The following is a 24,353-nucleotide window of genomic DNA, read 5'->3' as shown; positions in this document are numbered from 1 at the left end:
TACTAAAGTCCTTTATTCAACAACACAGAAATTTCACAAAAACAACTTTACTGGGCAAATTGAATGTGTTTTTTTTTTAAGTTTTTTTTTTTTTTTACAGTTTTGTACATGCCCCATAAGTAATTTTCTTTAATAAATACACTGTTTTCCAAAACTGCTTTTTTAATAATTGCACAAGCATACATACACCTTACACAAATATCTATTAGAAAATTTAATAGATAACTGCACAGTTCAGAATAGGAGAACACTGTGAAAGGAGTACATTTTGTGGCCCATGTTCCTGAAATATCTCTAACTTCCTTGCAATTGTGAAAATGGAATCCCGCCTAACATAGTAGCTGTCTTTTATTCACTAGGAATACAGATCTCAGTGTGAAACTGCCGAATTTAATAAAAACAAAATCTGAAACATTTAGCTGTTACATGAGAAGCAACTGTTTGACATCACTGTGAATCTAGCCATGATCAAAGACCCACTAGGGCTTTTTGCTGAACATATTTGACCCTGAATAGTGTGTGCATTGAACTGCTTTCCTCTTTTCATTATGTGATTACAGATACTATCAGCTGAAAGACTTTCTGTGCTTTAGTATTAATTGTACGACCTTCATGCCAGGGGTTCTAAATGAAAGGAAGGGAATATTCCTTTCTTTTAGTGATTGCTTAATATGAATTCATAGGAAGCCTCCCATCTCTTGCTCCTGATAAACGTGTTCAGAAGAAGAAAGTTGGGTGTTAGGAATTAAGCAGCCAGGAGACACTTCTATATGTTCTTACACCGGGGGAAGACTATTACTGCTTTCTCTCCCAAGGATGGACAGATTTCTAATTTGTAAATAAATGTCTACTTGTGCATAGACAGGCAGACTCCAGCAGAAAGCCACTCTGGTCTGAAGGCCTGGAAAGAGCCAGCTCTGCACTATGACGTCAGGGTGATGTCAGGGTGCTGAGGGCCAGCTGGCAAAGAACAGATACACTGCACTATGTGCCAGCACCCCAAGTACTTTCCAAGCTCTCCCCAAATCCTGACAGAATATGGTATCTCCTCATGCACACCTAGAGAAGGCAAGACTCCTGTGTGTGTAGACCCCTCTTACAAAGTTGTTTATTTGTCTTATCTGACATGTAATTTTTAAGTTGTACAGGTGTTCCACATGGTCTGTATTTGGATTGCTCTATTTTGAATTTTCCGGATACTATGAAACATACAGTGAGGAATTTTTTAAAGTTACATTTCATTGGTATTTTAGGATCCTGAAAAGTGTAAATCTTGAAGTCATCCTACCAGGGTTAGAATGATACGCTCTACAAGTTCTCAGTATATGGACTTACAGGAAAGAGAAGTTGGGGGGAGGCCGGAAGAGCAGTATCTTTCTCGAACATCACCAACGAGAACTTTATGTGCACCCTACATTACATAAATAGAATTTTACCAAAAACATAAAAAATGGGCAGTGTAAAAGAACCATACCAAGAATAAAGACACATAAGAAAATTAAAGAGAAGCTGCACTTTCCCATTTCAATCATCAACAGATTTTCTTTCATGGAAAAAAAAATTGAATTGACATGTAAAACATCACATTTTACAATATACAGATTCATCGATTCTTTAAGAAAACAAACAAAAACACATCAAGACATGCAGTACTAGCATGTATTTTAGACTCTCAGTCCATTGCTATGAGATCTTTATACGTCACCGTATGCCTAATGCAGCCCGAATAAAAGTTTGTTTCAATTCTGTAATAACAATCATCATTTTCCAAAAAGCAAGGCAAGCTTACCATTCAAGTGTAAAGTAAGTTTTCACTTACTTGTAATTAATTAGCAAGTTGGTTAAAGAAATTAAGTAAAATAAAAAAAATGGAACGAGAAAGAACTCATATAGCTCTCATTGGTCCCACAGCAGAAATAGAAATTCTAACTAGAAATCCTCAAAGGAATATACATCAAGTAGAAAGCTACCTCAAAATTAATATACAGCACGTTTTAATGTGTGATCACATAATTCTCTCCTCTAAACATGGATAAGTGTAATACATTACGAAATTTCCTCAAAAAGGCTATTTGACATTAACTGTAGACCGTGCATTCATCCTCTAGGCAAGTTAAGTCACAACTGTTTCCCACGTTGGCATTTGTGAGTATCTTTTCCACCCCTCCCGCCAGCACTCGAATGCAGTGCTCGCTCCTTCTGCGATGAACAGAATCTCCTGTCATATTATTTTCCATTCAAAACTACAACTAGCCTTTTAAAAGTATTCATCTGCTAGTCTTCCTAAAACTTTACAGTCCTTCTCATCACCCTTTCTCTCCTCAAGTTATTTTTCTTCCCATGATCCATTTTGCTAACACTTTTCAGCAGGCTAATGGATGTCACAGGCTAAAAGAGCTGGCTAGCGGATCAAGAACAAAAAGTTACAGTCACATGGCAACTTCGATACTCTCTGTGTTTTTGCTCAACTCTGTTTTATTCCTGAAGCTGAAAATCGCCTTTAAACATTTGGCCAAAAGAAAAAAACAAAAAGAAAGAAAGAAAATTCTTAGGTGTCGTGTCATCACAAATATTTGTCCTAATGGCACAGCCTGAAGAACCCTGACTGCCAGGGGAAAACCAAACACCACATGAAAAGGTAGCACAGGTCCCATGAAGCATTAGCTCCTTTTGTCTGGGAGCTGTGTGCGTTTATGGAATCCGCAGACTGTGGCCCTGCCCGCCTTCTCAGGAGTGAAAGCGTCCAGTGACAAGTACGGGAATCAGAGCAATGGAACATTCCACCGAGGGCCTAGAGGAAAGCCACTGTTCCAACTGGGAGGCTCCGAGAAAGGAAAATTAAAAAGAGATTTAAAAGCCTCACTTTCATGAATGCCTTGAATTCTTTTTGACTTAAAAATGTACCTAGCCTCGTCTCAATGCTGGAGGCCTTTAGGTATTCAAAGTTGAAAACCAAACTACCCATTTAATATCATACATGGAATTAAAAGGCATTTGGAGACATTTTAGTAAGTTTTTACTTTTTTCTTCCAAAACACAAAAAAGCAAAAAATAAACAAACAAAAAATACATATAACCCATGTTGGGCTGGGACAAAAAAAATCAGTCATGAATTTCTCTCCTAAGATATGATACTTTATTCTGTATCCTAGAAAACACTGCTTAAAAGAAAAAAAAAATTATACAACTGTTCTGCATGTTCCAACTACTCCGAGTACTCCGCCTTAACAGTGCAACCCAAGACAAGTCAACTACACTAAGGATTTGGGAGGTACACCCTTCTGTACAGCTCGTTTGTAAGCAATGCAAGTGCATAACCACTACTCTAATATAGTGCTCAAAAGATTAATTGAAACTTTCATAACATCTTCCCCTCTTCGCACAATACAACTGAAGGTAACCGCTGGATGCATCCTCATCTTTTAGTCTTGTAAAACTCGGCATCAAGTCTCTACAGAAAGATGCGTGGCGACACGTGCCACTGCTGTTGCTGCTTTTAGAAACAACTGGCAAAAAAATATTTAAAGCTAAAATTTATTGCTCCAGATTTAACTTGCAGAACCATAGTGTTGTGTACAAACTGTTAATCTCCATAGATGCTCAGACGTGATTGTCTCCTTGTGTCTAAACACACAAAATACAAGCTGCTATCTGTACAGTTTACAGTACTGAAACACATATATTTGAAAATGAAGTATAGATATGTACTTTGCAAAGATACATGATTTTACAGCAGGGGTTTACCCAAACTTATTTTTTTACAGCCACCTTCAAAATAGACAACAACTTCACTAGGATAGCTAAATTACATCAAAGAAAGAATCAGTGTATTGAAAGTAAATAGACTGGCCGATTCCCCGAGCTCCCGGATTATTTTTATATGTCTTTTTTCTTTTCTTTTCTTTTCCTTTATTATTTTTTTTTTGAAGAAACCCCTATACATAAAATGAAAATAATATCTGGATATTTTCTTCAGTGGTGGACTAAGCAGTTTCTTAAAACAAGACATTAGTTTGCCCTTCACTTCCAAATGCCTTGAAAATAAGAGATACTACTGCCTTAAAAGAACCATCGGAAAGCTTCAGCGCTGGGAACAGGTGTTCTCTATAAAAAAAGAGCAAGAAAATAAGTTAAGCTTTCTTTCTATGCCAATATAAAATTAGATTTTTCTCCTTTACATTTCAGCAATATTTTTAGTCCCACAATACACAACAAAATGACTTGTATATTTCAACATTTAATAAAAATCAAACGTTTAATCTTAGAACATCACAAAAATTAGAGAATTAAATTTAATGCTCATTTACTAAATATAATGATTAAAACACATTGGTCTAAAAAAATATAGGAAATACAGCCTAGAATGTGGATGGCAATCAGAAGAAAGGGGAAGGTTCAAACTATTAACCAACAGTAGGAAGACCAGCCAGCAAGTGTACTTGAAACCTCTATCTGTGTATATTCATGTATAACTGAAAAATTGTGCTCTACACTGGAATTTGACACAACATTGTAAAGTGACTATAACTCAATAAAAGAGTGTTAAAAAAAAACCAAACCTCTATCTGCTACAGACATATGCAGCCTCTATAAGCCTGATGTTTAGAATTCAGTGAAATAATTTCTTTATTCTGGAGAACTTCTCTTTATGACAGGACAACAACAAATATTACATCAATACTACCTCTATCATTTAACAACACCTAATGCTAAACGTTCCTACATATAACCTAATGAGAACTATACTGACAAAACACACTGATATTTTAAAATAAGTCTGCATTTTCAACAAATTAATGTCATATACATGAGACAAACTTGTAAATAACCAATGATACTCAATGGAGCATATTGTGCCTTTTGCACAATAAAATTACTACAGTTTTCAAAAGGAGTAATAAGCTAGCACCAAACATATGAGCGAACCTTTTAACCAAAAGCTTAAAGTTACTATGGGATTTTTGGGTTAGATAAACAGTAGTTAAGCTATGGAATTTCCTTTATATATTAACATTACAGTAATTCATCATGCCATACTCTTCTTTATAAAACAGAATCACATGCGTGTATATTGAAGATACGTAAGAAACAACAAGCTAAGAGTAAATTTTTCCTCAGGCATGTGGAGCAGTAGGTTTTCTTCCTTAGGCCTGTCCAACAAGCCTGTGTAGACTATAAGATTGCTACTAGACATTCATAAGTATGTAAATTGGTGTGTTGAATATCACCAAAATATTGAGTAGGTATAGACACACACACACACACACACACACACACACACACACACACATCCGCCTTGTAAACACATCTTAAGACAGTGTTAACAACACTTGAATTTTCAGAAAAGCCATAAAAAATTCTACTACAAACACTCGTTAATAATTGAGGTTAGTTTTTATTTACTTTCTCAAATATGACGAATTTGGTTGCCACTGCCCTGCTACAGTAATGTCATCTAAAAATAGAAGTGTATTAATTGATTAAGATGTCAACTGAAATTTAAATGAATAAAATAACCATTTTGGCTCTCTGCCTATTTTTTAAAAACTGTCCTCATAGTCAACATAATATGTTTCAAAATGAATGTGTTAAGAACAAACTAATGTTATCGAATTCAAGTTTGCATATATGTATAAAAAATATTTAACTCATAAAGCATTTTCTAAAAACACAAACAAAAAGGTCCACTATTCCCATAAAAATAGTACTTATTGATATTTGACTTCTTACTCCTCCTGGTTTAATCTGTCTTCTCTCCAGTTCACTATGCATTCCTGGATCCCCAACATTTGATTGGGTTGGTGTGAAAACCACTTTACCACTTTTAAAATTAACTTTTAAATGATAAATGAAATTATATATGCTCATTACACTTATTTAATCATTAATAAAGGTACTATAGGAAGTAATAAAGGACACACCATATTCATTCATCCTAATATTCATACATTATACACACACATACATATATAAGCAGTAAATGAAAACTTAGGAGTTTACACCAGATGCTAACTTGCTGCCTGATGCCAACTAAGAATAAATTTCATATAAGTATGCATACTTATATAAATGTAGTCATTTTTAACAAGATCTGTTAGATCCAAGCATATCCATGCATTACAGAATCACATATGAAAAATAAACATGTGCATATATATTCATATATACTCACATTTATGTGTACAGTATATGACACAGAGATGCCAACTTACTCTCAGATGCCAACTGGAAACAAGACTGTAAGTATATACTCATATATCCTGTATCTTGATAAACATATATGTTTATGAAGATAAACAGAAAAAATATATGGAGCACATTTTTTCAAATGAGACGCATTCCTTATGTCTCAGTTTCATTTTCAGATCTCTTTTCTAACTCTTTGCTCTTCTGGTGCCCCTCTCCACCACTTAATTTTTTTATTTGCAATCTTTAGAAAAAGCAAACTTTATAAAATGCCACCTGCGACCAAAGGCCATTGTAAGGAAAAAGATAATCACTTCTTAATGCTTGTGAGAACTAAAAAATAATTAGATCATGCAAATATGAGAAAAGCTAAGAGCTAGTTTTCTGGACTATCACAACCTGTCACAAAACAGCACTCTGATGTGTACATATCAGTTTGCACACGTTGAGTTGGGTACGGATCTCCATAAATAAGGATGCAGACAATCCACTGCTGCAGGGGAACAGGGGAAGGGAGAAGATAAGCAGCAATCCACCTTTTAAAAAATATTTCTCTTTTACATTAAGATCTTTGGAATTGAATCCTAAAAATGATTTGTTGGAAAATCACCTAAAATGTGCGAGAAAATTTAGGAAAACCACTGTGCATTAACTGGAACAAACTAGCAAGGCATTCACGAGAAACTCAAAGTGAGGTTTCTCTAAGTTTTAGTTCAGGGTTAAAAAAGCAACAAAATACTCCAGTGTCCCAGAGGCCACACAGAACAGAAGGGGTATATCCAACCTCTGGCCCAATTTCCACTGGGTTCACTGGAAATTTACTTTAGGCCTAGACTGAGTTCTTTTCAGCCAAGATAAGGGTAGCAACACTGTTTTCCTATGTAAAATATTGGGTAAAATTAGGGGTCTTGATTAAGTCTGCCCTACTTTGGGGACACATCTTCTCTAATTCCGTTAAGTAATGAAGTCATCTTTGTAAGAGGACTTCTATTTTCAACGGTTTGGGGGTGCTCAGCACACCAATGTTGGGGTTTAAACACCCTGACCAGCTACCTTCTTTATAAGTTCAAGAGTCACAGCTGGGGAATCACACTCTTGATGAGATTACAATGACTTTTGGGATCTCAGTGATGCTTGCAGGATATCGTTATCCTGAATGACAGGGAAGCCAGATTCCCCAGGAAGAGAAGGGGGACAAGGGTAAAGACTAGAAGGGAGCTGATCAGCATTTTTTAAGGCAGCCTTCACTGCTCACACAGGTGCAAACGCTGGCAAACAGCAGCCTTGCTCCCAGGAGGCCCGGAGAGGAACCTGCAGCCCCAGCTCTCCTTCCGGTCCTGCTGTTAAGCATGGTGTTCCAGGGAATTCATCCCTACAGGAGTCAGACCCAGAACAACCTTCAAGTTTAAAGGAATGCCTTCTGTTTTCCTCCGAAATAACTTTAAAAAGCAAATTATTGCATAAAATAATTATATAATCCAAGCCTAAGTATATTTCACGATTACCTTTTTAAAAAAATGAATACAAAAATTATTCATAGGTCTCTGGCAGAAATCTATTTCAGTCTGATTTTCATTAAATCAGCAATGAAGAAATAATTAAATGACCTAAAATTAATAAGAATCCCCAAAGCTGCTACCTTAAGAATTTGAGCGTAACTTTCTCTTTAGGGACTTGCTAAGCAGTCACGTGAACTGTGGTAGCTCATGCACACAGCTACATACTCTTGTTTAAAATATGTCAAGTCTAGTAAACCTCACCTCCTCAAAGCTAGATTGCGTATCTAGACTTCGATACATATGAAGATATATAGGATTAGCCATTCATGTGTAGCTAAAATGTTGCATATGATAAATCCTTCTGGTAAAATGTTGCAGTATTCAAGACTTCAAACAAAACTAATCATTTTGAATAAAGCTAGACATGAGTTTTCAAAGAGCAAATAAGACAACTTGATGTTGAAATTTACTTCAGAATGCAAAAAAGTTATAAACTGAGATAATACTTATGACATTAGCAAATTCTGTAACTTAAGTTAACTATAGCTTTCCAATATTTATTCATGTAAAATCTCAGTGGTTCCCCCAAGCCTCCAGAATTCTGCTGTAAAACAGGATGGCTCTGATACAGTACATCCCAAGTGGAGGTCAGTATTTTGGAGCACCATTATCCTTACACTCATCAAAAAATAATGTCCTGTTTCCCCGTGTACTATTGATTACGGAAACAAATATAACCCAATCATTTTCTGATTCCCATATAATGATGGGAAGTGTGCTTTTTCCAACCAAAAGCAAAGCAATATCGAACTGTAGGTAGCCAATGCAGCCTCTTACAAACTCTTTTGAATTTTGTTCTCACTGTAAGAAGCCCCACTACAAGTTTCTGAGCATCTAAGTCCTTGAAACTGGAACCTCTCACTGCATTCGATTTACCTTTTTGCACCAGAACTTGAAAACCTTAATGATGAGTCTCTGAAATTCTGTAATAGGAAGCACATGAATAAATGCAACGACAAAATAGCAGGGCTCATTGTTTGCCTTTAGCTATTTGGTTCTCTCTTGTTTTGGCTTCCTATGAAACGTTCAAACTTCGGAATATTGTGGGTGAACAAAAGGAAAAGGTTTCTGGTGATGAAAAAAAAACCTTCTTTTTCAGATTTGACTCACAAAGAATACTAAAATATCAAGCTAAATAGGTTCTTAATTCTTGTACTGACAAAATTTCAAAAATTGTATCAAATATACTGTATATTACTGTGAATGTGAATACAAACAGATGCACATTATTACAGATCTTTGGATGGCTAGTAATTATGGTCTAAAACGATACCTAGCAAATGTTAGAGACTCCCCAAAGTGCTTTAGCAAAAGTATTTCTCTATATCCTATTTATAAATAATACATTTAAAAAATCATAATCTAATAACTAGAGTAGAATTATCAGCAAGCACAAGTACACTATAGGTCAATAAGTTTGAGAGAACAATTAATTTATGATAAATGATAAGCTCATAGTCCAATAATTTACTATTATAATAACAAATTTTATACTTTAATAATAATACCTCAGTTAAAAATATATGAATTAAAATAAGTATACAGTGTTTCCACTTTTTAAAGCACACTTACTTTCTCTTTCTGTCTTGTTGTCATACATACATATTATAGATGGGATAGATTAGTTTTTCTCATAATTCAGATTCATTCATCATGTAACTGTGTCAGTCTCTGGTACACTCATATCTTATTTGGCCATGATCCAGATATAAACTAAAAACGTTATCAATTACCTCTAATTAGAATATTAGACCCTTTTTTAAAAGGGAGAAAGCACCAAATAAGTAACTGGATAACTTTTATGACCCAATTATTTGGAGGTCTTAAATATGATTAGAAGGAACATTCTACTTTTTCAGTTTCCAAACTGACATCCATGGCCAGGACTTTGCCGATTAATGCTGGGACCGGCGACGGCTTTTCATTAGTGTTGATTCTCCATGGACGGTTGCTCCCGCTACTCCTTTGGCCTTGCAAACTCAGGGCTCTTCCCCTTCCTCCCCGTCCTAGGAGAACACCACCACCCTCCCTATCACCACTGTGAAGACATGACTTAGAAGGAAAACCCAGCTAACTTTTGTAAATGGAAAGATAAGATCATATATTACATCGTAAAGGTGCTAAGTGAAGTCAATATGGTGGTAGAGCCAGTTAGGAAAACAAAGGGGGGTGGATGTAGGAGGAAGGAGTGGGTTGGCAGGAAGGAAGGTAAGAGTTTGACACCAAGATTCAGACTGGCACAGAAATGGCCAAAATAGGCACTCACTGTTGGCCCTAGCATCTAATCTAACTACTTTATTTAGGCAAGTGTCTTGACAAACTCTGTAACTAAAGGTAAAGATATCTTTCCAGTATTTATTCATGTAGTTTCTAACCCAGTGCTATATAGGCTTGTATTTCAGTTACTTTTGGTAAAAACACTTCAAACTACATCCTTCCAACAAAAAAGTAAATTTGTTCTATTATACATGGGTAGCTTAGAGATTAAAATGTTCTTTGACATATAAATGAGGAATGATACCAAGGTGAGCAGAAAGAGGGAAAATTTTCAACAATCCACAAATTTAAAAAGTATTTTTAAACACTTACTTTCTATAGTATTTTAGCAGATGTATAACAGGGAGTGTGAAAGGAAATTAAAAGTAAAATTGAGATTAAAAATGCAAAAATTAGGTTTATAAAATCAATACTGTCAAGAAGGATTAAAATATTTAGAGTTCATTTTATCTATATATGTTAATCTGTCTAAATTTTTATGAAAATACATACAAGCATATATGGCTATATGATAAATGAATCTGAATATATACATGCATACATGAATTCATATATACATATATATATGGCAGAAACATAAGCTAAATAATTCTGTTTCCCCTCAAAGTCACTCCACTAATCCCTGTTGACTGCAACAATACCTTTAGGTGAGACCTTTGCTAATTAGCTATTGAAAAACCATCAGCATTCCTTTCATGAACAAGTTGTTGGACAATTTTTAAATTTTTGATGATTTTTTAAAGCAGATCTGTCTCCTATTATTGAAGAGAAAAAGAAATATGCAAAATGTGAAGAAATGAGAGGTCACTTAAAAAAACATTTAGAGGTGTCTTTTTAAAAAACTATCAAAGCTATGATTTGGACAGCTTCTAACTCATATTCAAATAAAATACAGTAGCTACAACTCATTTGTATAAGAAAGTCAAGTTATGGTGCTTTTCTTTGATTATTATAGATCTGAGAATTTGAGAAACATCCATTTTTTTCTCTACTACATAAAAAGTGAAAATAAGTTTAATTGATATATTCTCTTGGACTAAGTTCTGCAGCGTTTTGAGTGTAGTCATTGAACTTCAGTTGCTTCAGAATCTCCTATGACAAAAATGTAACCACTGAGACAGACCCAGCTTAGAAACCAAAGCATGTTTTATGCCCATGAATTACTTAAAGGAATTTAGAGAAAATTCCAAACATTTCACGGTCATGAGATGTTATCGTCAAAATAATGTACTTGGTTTAAACCATACTTCTGAGAATCACATGTTGCTTTTGATGTATTTCTTTTAAAAAATGTTTTTCATAACTGCAATGACTGTTACATCGAATCTTTAAATTCACAATCACTCTTTTTGGTCTCTAACCTTAATTTTCTTTTTAAATAATAAAGTTCAAAGGTATACAGACAACAGCTACAATTTAATCCAGTTACTACATGTTACTTAGCTTTTTAGAAACGTCTTTTAATCTCCCTCATTAAGAGGACATACACTCGTAAGCTGTCTCCACTACCATGGTGTCAGCACAGCTGGTTGGTGCTAGACCAAGACCTCAGGATGCAAATGTCTCCTCGGAAAATGTCTATGTACTCTTTTTCTGTATATATCATATGCTCCACCTTCATGCAAACACAGTCACAATCACACAGTTAACTAACTAGCAGAGAAAATTAGTAAGCCTAACTTTTTTCAGGCATGAGATTTATAGCATGCAGTGAGTAATACGTTTTATCATTTTTCTGGAGTCTTTAATATGCACAATTCTGCATTTTTCAGGAAGTTCTCTGTACAACCACTTAAATATCACACTGATATTTTTGTACAATTAGTTGTTTAGAGATGGTGGATGGTCTCTACCTCTCCAGACACCATCATCAATTTTGAGATTAGTTTTCCCAGCTTGGCATTTCTATGTTTCTAAATGCAGACCTGAGCAAATTACCCTTAAAGAGAAATTAGGAGGAAAAAAAAAATCAGTTCGTTTGCATGAAATTATGTTTTCCCCCTATGGTAAATGAAAAGAAACAATGCTGAGTGGTTCTGGTGAATCTAAACCCAGACCCATGGCATCTTAAAAAAAAAAAAAAATTTGAGGTGGAGAGGGGATAGCTCAGTGGTAGAGCACTTGCTCAGCATGCATGAAGTCCTGGGTTCAATTCCCAGTACCCCCTCTAAAATAAATGAATAGATAAATAAAAACCTAATTACCTTCCCCCGCGAATTTTTTTTAAAAAAGAAAAAACTTCTTTAAAAAATTTTTGAGGCATTAACCATTTTTTACTAATTTCTTATTTAAAACCTTGAGCATGACAGTCCCTTCTGCCAACATGCTCCTTTCTTATTTCCCTTTAATCTTTAACACTACAGTCTGCCCACCCACCTTCCCTTCCTCCCTTCTTCTCTTCCTTCAAGTCTTTCTTTCAATATAGCCCTTTCTCCTGTTCAGGTCATAGAAGAGTTTCCAGTACTCTGAATAACAACTATACTGTAGATTCTCAGTATGTTCAAATTTCAAGGCAAGTATTCCTTTTTCTTTTCTTATTCCTTGAAAAGTTCTGGAATACCAAAAGAACCGTTAATACTACACTACATAACCACATGAGGTGGCCAAGTGGAGGTCACAGAGAGCAGTTGTATTTCTTATCTAAATTTGGGATGAATGAAGGGATCCCAAGGCTTTGAAATAGGTGTGAGATTGCTTCCAGAGTTTTCTGAAATTACCATTATATCACTTTAAATGTGTCCATTTTTTGGACTGAGAATTAAGAATTTAAGTAGGGAACTAACTATCTTGGATGAGGGACTAAGATGTAGAGCTAGGGAGTTACAGGGATATTTTAAAAAGGCAGTGAGAAAAAAAGAAATGTTTGAGCTCCTTAAGCCAGGATATGTGTGTGTGTGTGTGTGTGTGTGTGTGTCCCCACAGCATTTACGACAAATCTTTGAAAATAAGAGTTCCTACCTAAAGATCTACTAAACTGAATTGCATTTTTCAAGGGCTTGCCATGTGCTTAGGATATACCATAAACTCATGAATATACCTCATAGGTATAGACCTGCCTAGGAGAAGTAAAGACACACTATTTACAGACATACTGACATTTTACTCTTTATCTTATTACTACCATTGTTCCACTTACAAATATAATTTCCTTCCTCATTACAGATTTGTTCAATAGTGTTGTTGCTGTCACTGAACTAGTGTTTTCCAAACTTTTTTTGACTGCAACCAACAGTTAGAAGTACATTTTACATAGCAGCCTAGTACATGCATACACATACATTTATGTATGCATACACAACTGAAACAATATGTACTCTTACCACATGTGATGCACTCGTATATTTTCTGTTCCACTCTATTCGATTCTACTTTCTAAAAATCCCGACGGCATTGTAAACTGACTATGACTCAATTAAAAAATAAATGAAAATTTTAAAAAATCAAAACCAAAATCCTGACGGTAAGCCAACACTCATGGACCACTAGTGTGTTATCATCTGCAGTTTGAAAAACATAGCTTCAGGACATACAAATAACACACACAGGTAAAGAGAATCACATGAGGAAAATCCAAAACCAGTCCACTTCGTAACTCATTTAACTCCATAGACAGCAGCCTCATATAGAAGATCCAGTATGTATATCCTTTGGAATCTCAAAAGCCCAGTGTTCTACTTCATTTTTCATGAATGAAAATTAGAGCACACCAAGCATTTAGCATTTGCCAGAAGACTCCACATCTCATTTCCAGTACAAATGAAAATGTTATCTCTTTTCCTTATTCTCAACTCCGTTAAAACCATCACTGATCTCATTTAACCTATAAATAAGAACATTTCCCATAGAGAAGCCTTTCCTCAGCTCAGTTATTTTTCTATCACTGATCCACCATCGTTCATAATCATCATTTCCACACAATTAAATTTATCTAATCTATTATTCTTCCCCAAATTTATTTCACCTCTCTTCACTCTGTAAAGTTTTAGAGAAAATATATCTTCTCCTGAGTTTGCCAGATTTGCTGACAGACACAGGAATGCCCGCGACTCTTCCTGATCTATGCACATTTACCCCTTTCTCTTCTCGTCCTACTTGATCTCTGTCCTTTTAATACTATCAATCATTCAGGGTGCTTTTTTTTAAGTCCTTGAGCAAGAAACAGCTCTTTCAGCACAGTTTTCTCCACAGCTTGACACTTTCCTTCCCTTCCTCCAGAATGCTCTCTGAAATACGAATTTAGGTGAAGATGAGACCCAAATGAGATCCCATTTTCCACTCTTCTTGAAGGTATTCTTTTAGTTACACTTTGGAATAATTCTACAAAATGCTTCAAAGGCAAAAGTAAATAAAATACCATCAGCTATAGCACAATCTCTTTTTTCTTCTCTCTAATTCAGCGGACACTTCACTGAACTTGAGACTCAGCCTTGACTCCCAAACCAAACGTATTGAGTCAAGTCATGAAAATGTTCTCTCTCCCCTGTATAGTTTCCATTCTCTGCAAAACTTCTGTAATTGATGAAGCGAAGCAGACATCCATACTCTGCCTTAACAAAGCTCCTTCTAGACGCTGCATAGCATCCTGGCTTGAATACCTCTTTCTCCTTTGTTTCTAATGCTTTCTTGGTTAGGATTCCAAATCTTTCAGGGCTATCATTATTTTCTCCCAGAAACCCACCAGCCTCTTTTCTTATTGCTCACTTTCTTTATTCATAAAAACTCTCTTTTTATTACAAGGAAAAAAGAAAAGAAAGCTCTGCATAGTCACTTTGGTTTTTTGTCTCAAAATGTATATCTACCTGTTTTATTTCCTACACTCACACACACTTCCCTATTTTCCAAAATGAAAGCAATGCTACATTTTTCCAATATTTGTTACATATGTTCTCCAACCAGAATTCATGATAAGTATTTAACCATTTCTTATAGTGATTTTCCCAAACTCAGTAATGCACATTTAGTATAATTCCTTGTGTCTGTCCAAATAAAAGAAACATAAGCCAAACAAAGGTACTGAGTTAGTAAAGTGAAACACACACACACACACACACACACACACAACCTATTAAAGGATACAAAAATTAACAGTAGTGGTGTGCCTCCGGTGAGGAAGGAGGAAGAGCACTAAATTATCAGCACACTGACCAACGTCACTAGGTCATCCGGGCAGTTTTCCCAGGCATTTGACAACACAGGTACAAGAACAAGGGAAACTTGTTTATCAGGTTTATCTCTTCCCAAGTGAAATCAAGCCAGATCTTTGGCGACCTGGGTAATTAAAACAAATATTCAGAAAACTCTAGCCACAAAATAGTCTACTTGGGCTTTGGTTTCTCAAAACTATAAGTAACCTGTTGGTGTATTGAATTATCTGTAAATATAATTGTTTTCTTCTCTACTCTTTATTAATGACTAAATTAGGACCAAGATACCATACAGCATCTTTCAGTACGCAAAAACATTACCCTATATACAATATTAAAAAGCTGTAATGTAGGTAGATACTACTATGCCCCTTTCACAGTTGCGGAAGTCAAGTTCAGAGAAGTCCCTAACTGATGTCCCTAACATCGTTCAACCATAAGTTACTTGAACTAGTGGCTCCTCCCACAACCCATCACTTTAATGTGGCCACATGGCCCAAATATAATTTTTAATTATAAAAGAAACAAAAAGGTCAGAAACTACTAGTCTGCTTTCTAAATATAATTTATATATGGTTTCATATCAGCCAAAGAAATACATCTTCAGTATTAGTTCTTTGAAAATCAGTTATTTGCTTTGCCTATTTCTCTTCAACAAGAAATGCAATGTGAAATAGGTAGGTCAAATATTAAAAAAATAGAAAAATGATTAAGTGGATACCCATTACTACATATAAAACAGATAATCAACAAGGACCTACTGTATAACTATATTCAATCTTTTGTAATAACATATGATGGAAAAGAATCTGAAAAGTAAAAGTATGTATGTATGTATACGTATAACTGAATTGCTGTGCTGTACTCCTGAAACTAACACTGTAAATCAACTACATGTCAATAACCAATAAAAATAATTGGAATTTAAAAAAAGAAAAACAGAAAAAATTTAACAGGCTCACTCTCTTACCTGGCTATGGATACTTATGATCTTAAAATAAATGAAGAGAAAGCCCCGAAGTTTCACAGAGGAAAAAATATTTCTCATAATGTTTTAGAGTAGAAGTTAACAAGCCTGCTGGGATCCTTTTAGCCCCTGCAGAGCTAAGTCTTCAACATTATTAAATGGCTGTCGCATCTGAAGTATGGTGCAACATAACTCAATAAACAACAGAAAACATATGATGCTGAATGGAGGCAGGCTTTTCGATTACCCTGCAGAATAATTCAATTTCAGGACAGGTGTTTGCATATGATGGAACCAGACATGACTGAAGGATAAAGCCACCCGTGTGCCCTTCCCCCCAATATTTTAAAACTCTGAAGGATAACAGCTGAATGCTAGATGAAAGAAGTATGCTAAGAATCAGCAGAAAGCACTGCAGCGCAAGTAAAGGAATCAAGTTATGCATGCACAAAATCCTCAAAATTTGCACTGGTCAAACCAAAAAAACTATTTTCTTAAAAGCAAGTTTTCATAAAATATGGTATTTTTCTAGTGTGCTCTACACCCCCAGCCAAGATCATCTGACATTCTAATCAGTGCCTGAAAAAAATCACACTTATAGAAAGGAAAGATTTTATCATTATTTGGGTTCATTTTTGTTCTTTAAAAACTAATCTAAAAATAAGAGGAAAACTAAAAGAGAAGTAGTCCCTTCTCCCACTTGCATATTTACATAGCTCTTTCAATAAATCCTGAATCTAACCTATTAATTTAGTCAGATATTTTATATGATGAACAAATTTATTTTTAATATTTTGCATAATATGAATAAAAATAAATGTAAGACACTGAAGCATATCCACTCTTGTGAAACTTATTGGATGGCCGGACATTTTGCTACACTTTTTCAAAGCAGGTTTGGTAAAAGCAAACTACATAGTTAGACAATCTGACCAACTGAGATCGAACTTAAGTAAGAGAACTAACTATTTCAGAAGAGTTTTTTTAAAACATACCTCAACCTATTCCTGGGGTACACATCAACAGTTTTTTTGTTTAATGTTTGTATCCAGAAGGAATATTCTACCAGTGTTCCTAGGGTCACCATGATACAGATCTTCAATCTCCAAACTTGTACACAAGAGCAAATATGGATGAAATGCCCATCTTTTTTTCATACATCTTTCAATTTTCAGTCTGACTATTTTATTAAATTGCCCTGTATTTGTCAATCTGTAAACTTGAACTGAGCAAAAATCTTAACTATTCACCCAAGAAAACAGTTGACTAAGACTAACCAAAATATGTAGCAATGCTTCAGTAATCAGTTCAGTATAAAGTTTAAAAATCAAGTACTTTTTATTTCCTTCATCACTAGATACACTTTCTATTCTCATTTAAAAATATCCAAATATTTTTATGTTATTAAAGTCTAAAGTTTGTTATTTTGCTCTGTTCTTACTGGCTTTCTGATTATTTGTATTTTGTTTGATGATGGTTGAATTTCAAACAGATATTCTTATAGGATAATTTACAAATACTTTTAATTGCTCTTACTTTACTATTCCTAATAGCCATCCAAAAGATTGCTTAGAATTTACATGTTTGGATGAGAAGGCGCATTATTTTCTTTTTTTTTTTAATTTTTTTTTGGGGGGGGAGGTAATTAGGTTTATTTATTTATTTATTCTTAGAGGAGGTACTGGGGATTGAACCGAGGCCCTCATGCCCACTAAGCATGCGCTCTACCACTTGAGCTATACCCTCCCCCAGGCATTATTTTCATTTAGGAATTATTTTAAAATGTGTGGTTCTTTCAAAAGCAACTTTGACTATCTTGTATTAAATCTAGTGATGGAAATAGAATCTCACTGGACCTGTATTACACTTTGATGACTTGGCTACAAATCTATTTTGTGACTTTAGTCAAAGCTGAACTTTTTGGAGCTTTTTCCTTATCATTTAGGAAATTCATGATCTTTTCTCTATGTTATTTCTTTATTACATTCCGGTGTTAATATACTATCTTTTTTTTTTTTTTTGAACTTACTGAAAAGTTTTCTCTTTCCTTTTGACAGTTACATATTTGCATCTTCAGATTAAAACAAAATTTATATTTTTATACTAGCATGTTTTTGATTCTTGAAACTGAAAATGGAAATCTCATTGTCGAATTCTGATATAACATAACACCCTGGTAGATGTTTCAATTTAAGATATGAAACATTTGTATTTTACCTATAATTATTTTTATCACTCAACTTCAGAAACTTAAGCCATGTTTTAATTATTGACTCCTTTCATTGTTTAACTATATAGATTCTGAGTGTGGGTGACACACCTCATTTTATGTATGGTCTACAAATGAATTCCTTTGGGAAGCAGGTGCCACCTTCCCACACACATTGCTGAGAACGCTTGGTCCAGAACTTTACAATCACCATTTGCGTGGCTGAGACACTTGGAACTCAACTTCATAGGTATGAAATGTGTCCCTCCTCCCATAAAACATTCTTCTAAATCAAGGTATCAAGTGTGCGGCAACATTTGAATGTTTTCCACCAGCCCCCTTAGAAGCTCAACTTAACTCGCGGAAAACTATTTTGGACCTGTACCTTTCGAAGATAAATTTTAAAAAGCAAGAAAAGAAAAGAAAGAGAAGCAGATTATCCTTCCTGACTTACCCGTTTCTCAGCCTCTTCACCTAATGTGCCTCTTTCAAGTCCCTCCTCCAGCTCCTGGCAAGCCTGGGAGGTGGTGGTGTGCACCGTGCAGCAGAGCCAGAGGGTGGGGGCGGGGAACTCTCCCGAGGCGCTGCTTACTAATGTAATTCCATAAATCAGCTAATGGGAGAGAAACCAGATCTGTGTGGTCTCTAATGCTGTCCCACAGAGATCAATCATGTCACCTGAACAATGTTCAGGGACCGAGAGGCTGGGGTTGCCCACGGGACTATTTTATCCCTTGAGTCATATCAGGTTGAGATATTTTAAAAAGTTAGATCTTAGTATCAGAAATGTAACTGCTGTGAATATAAAAACTAAAAGATTATCTTGGTATGAGACAACGGTCCACTATACAACTTATTATCGTAATATATAATCACTTTTCTTAAAATACTGGGAACTTAATATTGAGCATTTAGGATACAAATTTTTAAGATAAGTTTTGTCCTACAGGGACATACAGCATTTGTAACTGCTTTGAATAATTACTGATAATGTTTAAAATAGTAATTAATAAATGAATAGTGTGCTATATGCAAATATATGGTGTATAATATCATAGAAAACTAAATTTGTTTTATGTGCACTGTTACCATACAGAATATTAAAAAGGGGTACTTTTATAAACATATTCCTAAAGAATTAAGATGCTCTTAACATGAGACTAAGCAGGAAAATGTGGAAATAAGTAAAGTAGTTTTAAAAGGAATGCCAGAGGGGAGACTTTAAAAAAATGTGGGCAAGAATCCCAACACATCCAAGTGAGTCTGTCTTAATTTCTGTTTACTCGCCCTGAAAATCTGATTATGCCTCCAGTCTTTGGTATGAGAATAAGCCAAAGGGAAGAAGGGCACATGGGGTCTGAAGTGATAAATAAGAACACTAGTAATGACTATAATCCAGATATGAATTGGTGTCCATGATTTAAAGCCAACAAATATTAGCTACTAAACTCACACCTGAAATCCACAGGTAATATCCATAATGAACCCACAAATCACTATCCTCAACTAGGGAGTCTGTCCAACATCTACAGCATCGCCACAGATGATGATAAGTTACAGAAACCAAATTAGAGAGGGAAGCGGGTCAGCAGGGGGACGTTTCACCCTCCCGCAACCACTGTTCCAGCTTTGGTTCAGTCATGTAAACCCTGTCACTCTGACACGCGTCCAGCTGGTTTCCTACAACCATAACTGTGTGGTTACACATGTGCTTAAGGCAATCATGTTGCCTTTGCCTTTCAAAAATGACCTAGATAGAATCTTAGCCAATTAAAAAAGAAAAAAAAAACTTTCTTTCTTTCTGCCAAATTGCATTCCACTAATAACCTTAGCCTTGAACCAAGCACAATTCTCTGTGAGGAAGGGGTGCATAGTTAGGGGGACATCTTCAGAAAGCTCTACAAAGAGGAAATGTGTTTCCCCTCCCATCCGTAGCCCACTTTCTGAAGATCAGCAGAACTTTTTACGCGTGATTTTTAAAAAGAAGAAAAGGTAACACCATGGGATTTTTGTGATTAAAAAGCCTAAGGAATTTAAACATCACAAAAGGTTTGTGGGAAAACTATTAAGAGGAAGAAAGAAGGAAACTTATGGAACTTGTTTAGACTATACATCAGCATAGAAACTTAGGCAGAAAATCTACTGGTACTCACATTAAACTCTTTCAGAGAGGCTGCTTACTGAGTAAGTCAGAATTATTGAGTGGTCCTATCCACTACATATTCTAAACTGGGACGCAGGTAATGCATGGGTCTAAAGATAAGGGTTACTTAGCAACACCAAATCTATAATTCTAGACACTACAATTCAAGAGGGAAAAAAAAAAGCCATGTAGTCCTTATCAACTGGGCATTAACAGGAGGTTTTAGTATGAACTGAAATTTAATTTCCGATGGGCCTTAGAGGCATAGAAAAGTCACATAAATTAATCCAGAAAAGATCATTCGAAAACAAAAACTAATTTTTGTCACCTAAGAAAATACATGGACCTACATCTGTATAATTGCTATTATCTTTACTTCAGCAGAATTGCCAAAGGAAATGTAATAAACCACCTCTGAGTAAAGTCAAACTTTCAACAGAGACGGGGTCTCTTATAAAGAGGAATAAATGCAATATTTTGATGGAACTGATCACAATCAGTAATGATATCAATATAATACTGATTTGGGGGGAATCTCAAAGTGCTATTTGCTTTGATTTATATTAATAAAACTTTTTTTTAAATCCATACCTTATTTGTGTTCAAACCTGCAACAAAGATCTTTAACTTTTTTCTTTTCTCCTTTTAAACACCAGTCCTTCTTGGAGAAACTCCTTTAAGCCATACTCACAATTTTTTAAAGAATGTGCAGGTGTCCCTCTGATGATAACTTGTAAGAACCACTCTCAGCCTACAATCCAGCCCATAGAATATTTCGAAATGCTACATCTGGCACCTATATAAGAATATCTAGCCATCTGCTCTGTAAATTTTATCAAGGGGCTAAATACGATTACCTGTCCATATTTCTTTACCAAATGTACCACCAAAACCATTTACCTCTGACTTTCCATTCTTTTTCCCTTTTTGTTTTGATCAGGTTATCATATAAAGTTCCCAGTAAACACAACAATCTTTGTATTTAACATAACAAAAAATCTAATTTGACAAGAACTTTAGTGATAATCTGTACATCATGTTTTAAGCACATATAAGAAAAAAACTATTACTAACCAAGTAGGGTATCAACCAAAACTATGCTTGGTGTATAAAACAATTCTGTGACCACAAAATGGTCACTTTGTTAGATGCAGAACTCAAAACTTATATTTTGTGTAACTGAATTTTAGGAATCATTCATTTTTGAACTATGTAAAACAATTCTTAAACACATTATTACCACCACCTGCCGCAAATGAATTAACTGTATCTGTTTAAGTCCTAGCTCCTTAAAAATTGTAAATGGTGTTCTGCTTTCTATACTATTTCTGCTTTCTGAAAAAAACACCAAATACGCAGAAAATAAAATGGGAAACAAACATTTTGCCATGGCAAAGAGAAAAATGATTCTAGAAGAGGTTAGAAAATCCCCTTTTGAATGCATGTATTTCAATTTCAGTGCTAGCTGTGCGTGTGTGTTAAGGGGAATGTAGCCGACTTGTGTGCCACAAACTGTGTCCTCACTGTTACTAATAAGTCTCTCTTACCCAGTAAAAGTATACAGAATATGACGTGTCCAACCCTTCGGGCAGGGATGCTTTAAAAAATAATAACAAGGGGGAGGGGCATTTTAAACCACCAAGGGAAATTTCTGACCATATTGGACTGTGAAACTTCTGATTTTTTTCAAACCCATTACATTAGTTTTTCCCCCAAGAGCTAAAAAGGAGGGGCGCCCTCCCCATCTGGAGGGCGGTTCCACGCGAAGTGCGGCTGGAGAGGGTGGTGGAGAGGCCATGCCCTCCGCAAACCACCTACAACTGTATCTTACAACCTGAAAGAAGCTTCAGGGAAGGGGTACTGCGTCTTGAAGCCAGACAAGAAGCCCTGAAGGGGAGAGGAGAGGGGAGGGGGGAGGGAAGGGGGGAGACTGGGAAACAAGAAATCATCTCCTCTGACCTCTAGCGAAGTGCCAGGTTTTTTCTTTAGCTCTTCACATTTTCTAAATTTGCAGATCTGGTGTCCCGTTTTGCGGTTCCTGCAACTGCTGCAGACGCCACAGTTGATGAGCCTCTTGCAGGGCACGCAGACCCCACACCTTTTCCTCTTCTTCTTGGCCGGGTTGGCTCCGCCAGCTCCCCCTGAGGAGGACGAGGAGGAGGAGGAATGATTCTGCGGGCAGTCTGCCAGATTGGCAATTTGAAACGCACTGTCTGTGACGGCTGCTGAGGCTGCTGCGGGGGAGTGAAGGGCTGTCATGACGATGACCCCTGGAGGTAATGAGATGCCCCCTAAAGCCGGGATAGCGGAAAAAGTCCCCACGCGCTCGGGGAGATTCATTATCTCTGCTTCAGCAGCGCCGCATTTGAGCTTGTTCATGCATTCCCCCGCCAAAGGTCTGCAGTGTTCAGGGGATAAGGTGGAGAGGAAATTAGTATTTGCCATTTGCAACGACGGCTCTGGCGGGCAGCCAGCTTTACCCAGCCTCTGGGAGTCGTTTCGGTGGTGCATGCTGGTCCTGCTGCCGCCGCCGCCACCGCCGCCGCCGCCGCCGCCGCCGCCACCACCGCCGCCGCCGCCACCGCCGGCGGGGAGGATCGCCGAGGAGGAGGCGGAGGAGGAGGCGGCGGCGGAGGAGGATTTCCTGCCGCCGCCGCCGCCCCCGCCGCCGCCGCCGCTCCCGCCGCCGCCCCCGCCCCCGCCGCTGCCCCAGAGCATGGCGGTGGCGGCGGCGGCGGTGGCCGCGTTGTCGCAGTTCCAGGGGGACATGCCGATGCGCGCGGCGGCCGCGGCGGCGGCGGCGCTGCTGGGGAAGATGGGGGTGGTGATGCGCGCGATCTTGGCCGCTTGCGGGAAGGCGCCCCCGTTGGTCTTGTAGAAGGAGGTGGCAAAGGAGCGGTAGCGCTCCATCTCCGAGTTGTAATCCACAAGGCTGTTCAAGGCCCCCTCGGGCAGGTGGCTTTCCTTGGGCAAGCCCGGGGCCTCCGGGCTCGGCCCAGGCTCCACGCAGACATTGGTGTTCATGGTGCAGGGGGGGAAGAAGGGGTGCAGGGTGGAAGTGGGGACCGTCTGGTCCGACACCTGGGCGGGAAAGGGGGGAAGGTGGGGGGGAGGGAAGGGGGTGATGGTGGTGTTGGGGTGGGGGCCGAGGCGGGAGGGGACAGTGGGTCCGGGTGGGGAGAGCAAGGTGAGGACTGCTTTATTCCTCTCTGGGGCGCATTTCCACAGACGGTGAATTCCCAGGCAGCGTCTTCCTTTGCATTATCCTCCAACTGTTACAACTAAAATAAAGAAAGTCATTCCAACGAGCTGCACGAGGAAAAAGATTAAAAATAAATAAACAGCCTCCCTCACTACCCCACCGTAGACACAGAAAGCTCCCACATTCCTCGTCAGGTCGTTTGCATAACAATCATCAAGACGTGACCCCCCCCCATTCCCATCCTTCCCCTCCGCTCCCAACCCCGGTCCCTCCCTCCCCACTGCACACCACAGCTCCTCCCCCCTATTCTTATAACCCTCCTGAGAAAATGTATTAATAGCCAGGATACCCAGGGAAAGAGGAAAGACGGGGGTGACAAATGCCGAGGGAAAAGGGCAATTGGAGTGCTAAAGACATGCAAATCAGGAGTGGGAGGGCGATACTACCTATAAGCAGAGGGCATTTAAACATTATGAAATGTGTGAATAAGCGCTGCCTGGGCATGCAAATGCTCTAAAGTAGAAAACAGCTATGGCCCTATGAGGAAAATGAACAGGAAATTAGCAAATGAAGTACTGAGAAAGTCTACAATACATCCGAGTATAAACTGTAAGCAAACACAATACAACTGAGAGCTAAGAGACTGCCCACATACAATCTGAACTA

At 37.2% G+C, this 24,353-nt stretch overlaps 1 protein-coding gene across 1 annotated transcript; it reads right to left on the bottom strand.

The window, feature by feature from the left end:
- Window positions 1-15: 15 nt before the first annotated feature.
- On the bottom strand, window positions 16-23,509 carry CXXC4 (CXXC finger protein 4). The gene is made up of 2 exons (XM_031690509.2): window positions 22,445-23,509; window positions 16-4,104 (listed from the first exon to the last, which is right to left on the bottom strand). Exons 1-2 carry the CDS (start codon window positions 23,507-23,509, stop codon window positions 4,060-4,062), a joined length of 1,110 nt encoding a protein of 369 aa, XP_031546369.2. The 3' UTR covers window positions 16-4,059.
- Between the last annotated feature and the right edge of the window lie 844 nt (window positions 23,510-24,353).

This window comes from Vicugna pacos, chromosome 2, assembly GCF_048564905.1.
Source record: "Vicugna pacos chromosome 2, VicPac4, whole genome shotgun sequence".
Classification (NCBI taxonomy): Eukaryota; Metazoa; Chordata; class Mammalia; order Artiodactyla; family Camelidae; genus Vicugna; species Vicugna pacos.
This window is presented reverse-complemented; position numbering and strand designations above follow the sequence as displayed.

Bases quoted from the DNA above. Each gene is read 5' to 3' on its own strand.
- CXXC4 (XM_031690509.2), bottom strand. From the start codon at position 23,509: ATGAACACCAATGTCTGCGTGGAGCCTGGGCCGAGCCCGGAGGCCCCG. The intron at 4,105-22,444 runs GTCAGAGGAGAT...CTTTTTTTATAG, and splicing joins AACCTGGCACTTCGCTAGAG to AGAACACCTGTTCCCAGCGC.